An 11,014-nucleotide genomic window follows, 5' to 3' on the forward strand; every position below is an offset into this window, starting at 1 on the left:
CGTGGTGCGCGGGTGTCTGTGCGGGGAGCGAGCGCGCACGGCGTGTGAGTGGGGACCTCCGGGAAGCTGGCTCCGCGTGGGCAAGGGCGCGGTGTCCCCGGGAGAGAGTTTCCCCAAGGAAATGCCCAGGATGCGGCGCCGGCTGGTACGTGAGGGAAGGGGCACTTGGGGGCACACACATGTGTCTGGCTGTCTACACAGAGCAGAGTGTTTGAGCACGTCAGGTGTGAGGCGTGGGAGTCCGGAGCCCACACAGCCTTCTGGTCTGACCTAGAAGATAGTTCCTCCATCCTGCCTCAGTTTCCTTAGGATGCAGAGGGAGTGAGAAGCGGCTGAAGGTGAGGCTAGATGGCTTGAGTGTGGGTCTGGGGCACATTACCTCCCTTTTGGATGCTCTGTCTTATAAGCAGGGGTAGGGTGTGGGTAAGGGCTTCTCCATTTCCTTGAGATGAACAATGAACCCCCCAAGATCCAAGATGTCAGGAGGGGAACCCAGGCAGGCGAATGGGGGTGGGGAGAAGATGGAGTGGTGAGGAGAAGATCCTCCCAGCCCTGCTTATCTGGGGAGAGACGGTTACTTTGGTCCCAGGAGCAAAAGAGACCCTCAGATCTGGACATGCTAGAGCTGAATGGAGACATTCAGAAAAAGGCGACAGAGATGAGCAGAGATGGAGAGAGATAGGGAAGGGGGAGGCTGACAGAACTCATGGACAATCATCTTCCCCCAGTCCAGCACAGGGTCAAACCAGTTTTTGAGTGTGTCCCCCAAAGTCCATATCCCCAGACTTCAGCCCTTCCTGCTAGTACTGTCCACCAGCTCAGAGCATCTGCCCCATGGGAACAGTATCCTCAGGCAGCTCCCTCTAACCCAGCCAGATCTGGATTGTCCAGTCTGGGAGCAGTGAGGAAGGGAGGAACAGAGGACAGAGGTGCCTGCATGCAGCAGTGCTCACAGGACTTCAAAAATAACCTAGTGGGGCCGGGCCACGGTTCTGAGTCATCCATTGGGGACACAGCTCGGCACCTGCTGCTGTTTTCTCAGGAAAACTTAAGAAGCCAAAAAGGGGGAGAAGCACCAGCCGGCAGTACCTCTAAAAATAGGCTGCATCTCAGGATGTTCCCCAGGGAGATGCTAAGCCTCTAGGCTGCAGATGGAGCCCCTGGGAGGCAGGTGGTGGGTGCCTGTGGGTGTGCATGCAGGTGTGTGGGTGTGTGTATATGTTCATGTGTGTGCATGGGCATGTGTTTTGCCCTGGGCCCTTTGTGCAAACGGGTTTCCAAAAGGAAATGTTTTTGTCTAAGGGTGTATACTCATGTATCAGATGTGGTCAGCAAAGTTAAAAGTGTGTGAAAGTGTGTATATGTGTGCGTTTGTACACACACATGTTCTGGGCCTGACTACTCTGGGCCTGGCAACCTATGACACCATGTACATATGAAGGTCAGACCTGTGGACCTATAGGCACAGGCTTGGGGAGGCAGCTGGAGGCAGTACAGAGACATGCTGTGTGTTTATATTGGTGCATGTGTGTGTATGTGTGTGTGTGTGTGTGTGTGCACGCACACTTGCATGAGTTGCCCCCAGTTCCCTTATCATGCTAGTTTCTACTTCACAAGGTAATTATGGGAAGCAAACACTTGTCACAGAGTCCAGGCTATGTTGACGTGAGTTTTTGTTATCATCATCAACACCAAATTTGCACTAAGTATGCCCAAGGTATAGAAAGAGCCTGAATATTTTTTTTCAGTTTTTTTATTTTTATTGAATTTATTGGTACATTCTAGGTATACAGTACAGTTCCACTCATTACTCGATCTTGTACCTTTACATGACAGGTCTTGGTGAGGCTAAATATTTTGATAGGTCAGATCAGAGACTTTAGATGTCTCCTTGAGTGTGTGTAAAGGGTTAGGGTTGGAAGATTCAGCACTGGTAACCACCTCTGAGCTTGTATCTGTGAAATATTCTCTTCTAGGCTTTATCTCTATTCACTTCCTGTCAGCACTGGGAGGTGAGTTTTAGTGCAACCATTTCCTACACAAGGAAATGGAGATTGAGATGTTTCAGTAGGAGAGCTGGGATTAGAACTCTAAACTGTGCAGCTCCAAAGCAGGGGCTCACTGAAAGGATGCCAGGAGATAGTGCCCCAGGGGTTCCCTCAGCCTAACCTGAGATTCTGGCTTGCTTGAACCCTTGCCCCCTCCCTCCCTACAGGTCCCTCAAATTGGCACAAGCTGTATCCCATTGCCCAGGGAGACCGTCAATCACCCATCAATATCATATCCAGCCAGGCTGTGTACTCACCCAGCCTGCAGCCACTGGAGCTTTCCTATGAGGCCTGCACATCCCTCAGCATCACCAACAATGGCCACTCTGTCCAAGTAGACTTCAATGACAGTGATGACCGAACTGGTAAGTGGCCCCTGCAACAGCCTGGCATTTGTCCTCCCAAGGTCCTAACTCTATGTCAGGCAGGCTCAGAAGGGGCAGCTTGCTGTGGTGGGGAAGGACAGCTTCACTTCTCACCAGCTCTGAAGCCTTGGGCTGAGTCTCAGGCTCCTCCTGTGTAGAATGGGAGTGATAAGATCACATAGAGGTGAATGGAAACAATGAAGTGACATTTGTAGTTCCATCATATAGCGAATGTTTAAAAAACATTAATTTGGTTTCTTCCCATCCAGAGTGCTGCAGATCAGGTTGGTTTTCACTACCATCATTGACCTGCTTTGTGGCCCAAATCCAAGCCCTCCTCTCTGCATTATTTGGGCCAAGCCTGGCCAGGAGATTAGGGAGCTGAGATGTTCTTTGTGCTGGATCCCTTGTCCACCTCTCAGATGGGCAAATAGAACCACAGTGCACTAGGGCATGCCAGGACAAGTCTGGCTCAGCTCCAACTTACCTATGACCTCAAGTTCCCAGCCACCGTGGACCAGAGGGAGGCCTAAGCGAACTTGTGGCAGCTCATTCCAAGGTCTGTTTGCTCTAGATCAGAGTCCAGGTTCTTTTGTGATAAATTCCTAGGCAGAGGCCCTGAAAGTATTGTGTAGTGAAGGATTTTGTCTTAATGACTGGCCTATGGGATATGGAGTAGCATAAGAAGGGAACCTGCAGGGGCTGAGAATTTAGCTCAGTGGCACTGTGCCTGCCTCACAAGCGCAAGGTCCTGAATTTGATCCCAGGTATCGTGGGGGGGTGGGTATTAAACTTTCTTATAAGAAGTGTCTGGGTCCCCCCACCCCCCACCATGGAAGCATTCAAGGAAGCTTAGCTCTCAAATAGAAAAATCAAAAGGCAGGAAAGGAGAAAAACTAGAACTTTCAGGAGGAGAGTAATCTTACTTGCTTAGTCCTGTGTTTCCTGTTAGGCTAGGAAAAGAGAGGGAAAATCAGATATAGTTATAGCGGTAGAAGAAGACAAACAGATCCCCAGGAGAGATAGATAAGGCATTTCCTTGTACTGACCTCTCAGAAGTGCCTCTAACCCAGAGCTTTGGGAAAGGGACATGGGAGTTGAGATGACAGTTTATGAATGGGCAATTTTCATATGGCTGTCCTTCCAACAGCCTTCAGGGGACCCTGTGGGCTTAACTCAGACATTAGCAGTTCATTGGAGGTCACTGGGGAGGAGATTTATACTCAGGTATGGCTGGGGCTCCCTCCCCTGCCAGAATAGTGAGCCTGAGGAGTCAGGGAGCCAGTGGAGAGTAGTGACCCATTGTGGGTCACTCCGGAGGTCAGTGGTTGATGCCAGCAGAGTTCCAACACATAGTAAGTGCACAGTTATTTCAGGTGGCAATGCATTCCATGCTCAGATAAAGGAAGAAGCTGGGGAGCCAAGCCCAAGCCATTAGAGAGGTTGCTCTTTCTCTGGGGTCCCAGTGAGACAGTCTCAGGCAGGGTCACAGATCTGTCATTAATCCCAGTTGCTCCCACTTCCTGGGGGGATAGGGTAGCCTGACTGAGGCCCTGCCCACAGCCACCATCCACAGACTCCCTTTATCATCCTCCTACCTACCCTTGCCCTGAACAGGCGCTGTTCTCTCATAAACTTCTCTCATAAGCCCAGGCAGCAAGGAGGGAACTGGCTTGGCCTGGCCTGGCCTGACTTCATCAAGGGGCCCATGGGGACAAGGCCCTGCCCTGGTCACCAATCATGGAGGAACTCCAAGCTGCTGAGGCTGTCACCTGATCCGGGTTCTCACATTCATGCCCATCTGGGACCCCTCCATGCCAGATCCCTTTCAGCTGGAAATTCTATGTCTCAAGTGGCCTTGTGCATGCTCCCTGCTCACTAGCTACTGGGGTGAGAAAGTCACGAAATGAGCACAAATGGGCCCCTCCCAAGAGGACCATTTATACAGGAGATGGCACTGAGGGCACTTGAGCCTGTCCCAGAGGTTAGGGGCCATCAGGAGCTGTCCTCCTGACTGGGGTAGCACCATGTACTGGGGAAGTTCAAGGTTATTGGGAGGCAGTGTTGCCTGATAATTAGGGACATAAAAGCTCTCGGTTCATATCATAGCTCATTGTTTTGCTGTGTGACCTTGGGCAAATGCCTTGCCATCTCTATGCCTCAGCTTCTTCCTTTATAAATAGGGATAATAATAGAGCTTTCTCCTTATGAGCTACCATGAGGACAAAACAAATTAATCCTTCCAAGCCAGCCCTGGGTCAGGGCTCCAGAGATGGAAGGCCTGTTGTCATGTGATTTCAAGTGATTTCATGGGAAATCGGCAGGAGCAGGGAAGGGGACCAGATGGAGAGCAGCACTCTGTCATTCCCAGATTCCTCTGCCACCTGCAGAAGTCTTGTTGAGACTTTGGTGCTGACCTGGATTAGAGACTGCAGGAGTAGTTGTTGGGACTGACTGAAGCCCAGCCAGTCCAGCAAATTTTCCATGTGAAAAATGTATCCCCTTCCTTGGCTGGTGCCCAGTGCTGGCATTGCCCCACCAGGCTGTAGGTCCTCTCACACCAACTGCCACACCCTCATTCTGCCCACAGTGGTGACTGGGGGTCCCCTGGAAGGGCCCTACCGCCTCAAGCAGTTCCACTTCCACTGGGGCAAGAAGCGTGATGTGGGCTCGGAGCACACGGTGGACGGCAAGTCATTCCCCAGCGAGGTGAGGGTCACCATCTGCACTGGAAAATGAGCATGGGTCAGATGGTCTAGCCACCTGGGCTGGGGTGGCTGAGGAGGGTGAAGAGGAGCATGTGGGCCTTTGGGAGAGACACTGGCCCCTGCCTCTGCGCAAAGGCAAGGTCACGCTGCCACCACAGACCTGTCTGGGTCTCTGCATCCAGGAGTTTTTGAAAGGGTCTCCCCACCCCACCCCCCACATGCTGCTGATAGCCCTTCAGGAACTGAGCATAGCATTCAGGGCCCATCACAAACTCACCTTTCCTGGTCTCAATGTCTTCTATCCTCTTCTCCCACTGAGCTATCTGTGACAAATCCTTGTCTGTACCTGGTTCCTTCATGCTTCCAAGCTTTTATCAATGCTGTTTCTTTTGCCTGAAATGCTCTTCCTCATGGCTTCCATTTGTTAACCCTCTGCTTATTCTTTGGACTTAGAGGCAAGTGCCACTTCCTCAAGGAGGCATTGCACTGGATGGCTATCATTGAATTTATAGCTAGTTCACCTGCAGCCAGGGACTGAACCAGTTTCTTCTCTGGGGTCCCTGGGGCTCAGGAAAGGGTTGGGCTCAGAAATGGGTGGATGCCACCTGTGGCTTTCCCTCTGGGGCTCCCCTAGGCTCCTGGGAGATTTAACAGCTCCGTCTCCTGCAAAGGGCGGAAGTGTGGCTGAAGTAAGGCTGAAGTGAGGGAAGGCCTGACTCTGAGTTCTCCTTGGCCCCTGGTGGCACTGAGCCCTGGCCGGGCCTGGCTTGTTCTTGCCCCCAGCTACATTTGGTTCACTGGAATGCCAAGAAGTACAGCACCTTTGGGGAGGCCGCCTCAGCACCCGATGGTCTGGCTGTGGTCGGTGTCTTCCTGGAGGTGAGTGGGGTAAGGGATCTGGGAGCAAGGCATGACCGTAGTTCTGAAATGCATGGGGGCTAGGCTCACACTACCCTCTCCCTGACAGACGGGGGATGAGCACCCCAGCATGAACCGCCTGACAGATGCGCTCTACATGGTTCGGTTTAAGGTGAGACTTGACCTGCACCCTATTGGGAGCAGCTGGGTGGGAAGAGGGGCGAAGTTAGCTCACTTAGTTGGGCCCAGTCACTCCTCCATGCTGGTGGCCAACCCTGGTGGAGATCCAGGGTGAGAGTCAGCACCTCAGGGCCTTTCACCTGACCCTTCCATATCTGGTTCATGGTCTTGTTGGTTCCCAGAATGCAACCTGGTAGAATATAGGATGAATAACGTCCTGGGCACATGAATCCTGGTTTGTCAGGTAGAGTTACTGAGGGCAGCTTCAGGCAAAGGTGTGAACAGCAACCAGAGAGCTCCAGAGACTACAGCTTTTATGTGTAAGCAAACAGGTGCAGAAGGCGCAACCAAGGCTGGGGAGGTGGCATCTGGGGTCACAGACATTTGCTCACAATTTGTATCCATGGGCCAAGAAGAAACTTGAATCCTTTGACATCAAGTGAGGAATCTACAGGACTGCTGGTGGTGGGAGGTCTGTGCTGACTCCCAGGTCTCTACCCTGCCCCAGGGAACCAAGGCCCAGTTCAGCTGCTTCAACCCCAAGTGCCTCCTGCCTGCCAGCAGGCACTACTGGACCTATCCAGGCTCCCTGACCACGCCCCCCCTCAGTGAGAGTGTCACCTGGATTGTGCTCCGTGAGCCCATCAGTATCTCTGAGAGGCAGGTGAGTCTTCCCAAAGCTCCAGCTGCAAACAAATGGCCCAGGCCGAGCAGGGTGGAATCCCTCATCAAAGTTCCCATCTTTTGCTAGTAAGTGTTTAGATTTTTGATCAGGAGTTAGCATGGTTGTTAGTCCTTAGGACCTAGACACAGGCTGGGTGGGGAGACGCCTGGATCCTGGAGCTGCACTTGCCGTGTTGGAACTAGAATGGTGCATGCACTGTCGTGCCTTAGCTAGACAGAACTGAAACTGAAACTAGGTGGAGTGGGCCCAGGTTCAAAAGTCCTAATGTGAGTAAATAGCTGAGTTTGGGCTATCAAAGAGAAGGATGAGTGAAGAAGAATGGGGACAAGACCTAAGGGACAAGAGGAAAGAGGGATAGAGCTGTTTGGGTAAGGGATGTCAGATGATGCATCTGGGGTCAGAGGACCACAGCACCCTCATTCTGCCCTAAGCATCCCTTCTGCCTCCTCAAGATGGAGAAGTTCCGGAGCCTGCTTTTCACCTCAGAGGACGATGAGAGGATCCACATGGTGAACAACTTCCGGCCACCACAGCCACTGAAGGGCCGTGTGGTCAAAGCCTCCTTCCGGGCCTAAACTGCCCACCTGCCCTGCTGGCCACTAGGGCACCATCTTCCCAAGGGCTTCCATGTCAGCAGACACCAAAACATCTAAGGCTTCCTGCCTGGGGGTGCTGTGGACCCCGCCTTCAGCTGGCTTGCTTCTTGGCCACCCTTGCGGGTTCTTGATGGAACTCATAAGTCAGGGCTATCCTTTAGTTGACCTGGAGAGCAAAAGAACAGGAGCTGAACAGGGTCCAAGCCTGGGGCTGCCTCTGTTCTCCAAGACCCGAGGCCCCTGGGAACCTCCTCTTGTCTTCCCAACTGGCAGAGGCAACAGCCCCACCCTGAGCTCACACTGTGATGGACGAGACTGAGCTCCCCAGGGCAGGCAGCTGGCACTGCCAGGAAGACTCAAGCAATAATTAGAGGTGGGCAGAGCTGCCCTCTCGGCATTACCTCTTCTGCAGGCCTCCGCCATGCACGCACCTCACTGCCAGGCCATTAAAAATCAGCACCCAGCCTGCTGGAGGTGACATGGCCTTCTTCTTCCAGTCACCTGCTGCCATGGGCAGACCCTGGCTATAGCTTATATATTATCTCCCTTTGTTCCTACCCAGCCACCAAAGCGACCTACATGACAATCCATCCATGTATTAATGAATAAATTCATTTTTCCATGCAATAAATTCCAATTGAATACTTTCTGGGGCTTTGGGGAGCCATTGGTGGGGAGTCAAGGGCACTACGTTGGAAGGGCCTGGGTACTGGGGAGGGGAGGGTTATGCAGAGGGCCAGAGGGTCTGGAGGAAGAGGAAACAAGAATGTTCTATTTGGGAAGAAATGAAATTCCAAGGCAGAGACACATGAACAGCATGTTTGAAGCAGAGGGAAGAGCAGGTGTGCGGCTCAGAGGTGAGAGCTCAGTGTGGTTGTGAGGCTAAAGGCCTGGCAGAAGGCACGGGACTCTCTCCCTAGGCTCATGGGAAGCAATTAAGGGTTGGTAGTAGAGGAGGGGCAGAGCCAAGTGTGCAGATGGGGACAATCCTGATCCCTGCGGAATGTGGCAGGGAGGAAGTGAGGCTGGTGGCCTTGAGGCAGAGGATGGGGAGGGGTGGGGGGCACGGAGGTTGATCAGGGCTGGATGATAGAGATTTAGGGATACAGCTCAAAAGACAGTTCTTGTCTTGGGCCTTTGGGGAATCACTGGTGGGAGCTCAAGGGTGGGTTGGTTCCCAGACAGAGAGGGGTGCCTCCTTATGGACTGAGGACCCTGAGAGGAGACCATCATATTGGACACACAGTATTCACCAGCTCTGTAAGGGAAATTTAAGAAGATACAAACTCTAGGCCCCAACCAGATGCCTGCACAATCCCAAGAGTGAATGCCTCCTTAAATTTGCTCCCTGAATACCTTGCTTGCCTTGTCTTAGTCCCATTGTCCAGAAAGCTCCCAAGACAAGCTCACTGTTGGGCTTAGAGACCCACTGGGGATTGTGACACAAACAAGACAGGGTACAGTGGCAGTGAGGGGAGATGCAGAAGAGGAACAGTAAATGTGAAATTTGGCTGTGAAGGGGAAGAATGGAGGAGCTAAGGGGCGGTGGGAAGATGGGCAGGGTGTGTCTGAACATCCCTATGAAGGAGGCTGAACTTCATGGCTGGGAGGGCATGGTGGGGCATGTCCACTCCTTATTTGGTCTGTAGCTCCTGTCATTGTCACTATACCACAAGGGTACACTCAATCTCCAGGATACTTCTGGTCTTTAAAACTCTTAGTTTTGAACTCAAGGACATGGGGTAGGGCAAGTCTTACTTTGTTGACCTCTCCACCTACTGCAGTGCTCAGGCCAAACCTGTCCCTAGAATGGGCAAGAGTGAGAGGACAGGAGAGTCAAGGCTCCACATCAAAAGCTGCCCTAGTGCAAGGCCAGCTGCAGGCTGCTAGCCTGAGTGAGAGGCTCTCTTCTCCCTCCAGGTTTCAGTCACCAGTGAGAAGGATGAGGAGGTATCTGGAAGAAAGAGTTTGCTCAGTTGGGAGCAGGTGGTTTTGGCAGCAAGGAAGTCGTGCTGGCAGTGTGAACTGTTAAGGCAGGCAAAGGGCCTGGGGTAGTTGGCAAGTTTTCTCCCTATGATCAAGAATTGTCATTACTTCCACTTTACAGATGAAGGCAATGAGGCTCAGGAAAGTTAAGCAGGCAGGTGGCAGAGCAGGAGTTGAACTGGAACCTGATATGCACGAGAGCAGCTGGGCCCAAGGGAGGGAAGTGTGGCGTGATGGTAACTACCTGGAGTGGCATAATAACCCCAATGCTGCTAGAGGAGCCAGGGAGCCTGTTCAGCCCATCCCAGGTATAGTGGCACTGTAAAGGGCTTAGAAAATGGGAAATGTTTTATAATAATTACCCCAAGGCTGCCAAGAATTCTCACTCCTTGAGTCCTTTCCCTTAATTCATTTCTTAAATTTAAAACTATTTTAAAACCCAAAGTGGCCTCTTTATGTTATAATCACAGCCCAAGATTTGACCATATTACATTCATGTGGGAAGTCCCAGCTGGAACCCAAATGCCTCCAGCAAACCTGTCCTCAAGGGACCCAGGACTGGGACTTGAATCCTCTTGCAAGGTAATAGTCTCCTAGATATGATGGTGGACACGTGTGAGGCATCCAACTGATTAGGCTCTGCTTACTCCGAAGACCTGAGGGTCCCTTCCTGGGCAGCCAGGGAGAGACTCACGGAAAGCTGGGGACACAGCACACTGAGTCTGTGCCCAGGCTAGGGGCACAGGCTTCTCTCAAAAGTACCTCTGGGAGGACCAAGCCCTGAACCCTAAAGCAGGTTCTTTGGGGGTGAAGGGATACTTGAGAGGTTGCTTCTTCTATAGAGCACTTGTTCCCAGCTGCTACAGAGGCCTAGGAATGTCCCCTCCAGGCTGTCTGTGAATACTCACCCTCTGGGGCATTACCTGGGGGGCAGTGGAAAGGTATTGACTGAGTTGCCATCTTAAAAGGGGCCATAGGTGATGTCCAAGTTGTAGGGCTGGAGCAGGGCAGAGTTTTCTTGGCTGTAGCTAGAGCTGGCCTACGAGTGGCAAGGGAAGGAAAGCAACAGTTAGCTGTCCATTCTGGGCATATTGGGGAGTCCCCACATCCACGAGTCCCAGCTCCAGTTTAGAGGCCACCTTCAAAGGCAGAACATCCTGCTGGTTGGTCAAGGTTTAGGGAGAAGGAAAGGAGTGCAATGTTAGCATGAAACAACCTCGCATTTTTCCCCCAGTCAGAGGCAGGAGCCAGGGAAGGCATTACTTTTAGAGTCTTGTCTGTCATAAACTCTAGGGGAGACATTTCTGCATGTTGCTGAGGTTCTCTGTAAAACTGAAATAACAATATGAGTGATGTTTGTAGTTTAAAAAATTTCAGTAACTCTATTTAAAAAATTAAAAGATGCCAGGTACAGTGGCACACTACAGTAATCCCAGCTACTTGGGCGGCTGATGCAAGGAGAACCAGTCAAGGCCAGCCTAGGCAACTTAGTGACTCTGTCTCAGGATAAAAAATAATTAAAAGTGCTGGTAATCTATCTCAGCCCTCTTTGAGTTCAATCCCCAGTACAGGGCGGGGGGGCGGGCGG

At 51.9% G+C, this 11,014-nt stretch overlaps 1 protein-coding gene across 1 annotated transcript in view; it reads left to right on the top strand.

Annotated features, from left to right (window-relative positions):
• Positions 1-8,025, top strand: part of Ca7 (carbonic anhydrase 7) — an 11,616-nt gene extending 3,591 nt beyond the window's left edge. Inside the window, exons 2-8 of the mRNA XM_010612368.2 lie at positions 50-145; positions 2,216-2,413; positions 5,004-5,122; positions 5,905-6,000; positions 6,089-6,151; positions 6,668-6,823; positions 7,297-8,025. Coding sequence (XP_010610670.1) covers positions 50-145; positions 2,216-2,413; positions 5,004-5,122; positions 5,905-6,000; positions 6,089-6,151; positions 6,668-6,823; positions 7,297-7,419 — 851 coding nt within the window. The 3' untranslated portion in view covers positions 7,420-8,025. The remainder of the gene's footprint in view (positions 1-49; positions 146-2,215; positions 2,414-5,003; positions 5,123-5,904; positions 6,001-6,088; positions 6,152-6,667; positions 6,824-7,296) is intronic.
• The last annotated feature ends 2,989 nt before the right edge of the window (positions 8,026-11,014 follow it).

This window comes from Fukomys damarensis, unplaced genomic scaffold (genome assembly GCF_012274545.1).
Source record: "Fukomys damarensis isolate Sample0158 unplaced genomic scaffold, DMR_v1.0_HiC HiC_scaffold_32, whole genome shotgun sequence".
Classification (NCBI taxonomy): Eukaryota; Metazoa; Chordata; class Mammalia; order Rodentia; family Bathyergidae; genus Fukomys; species Fukomys damarensis.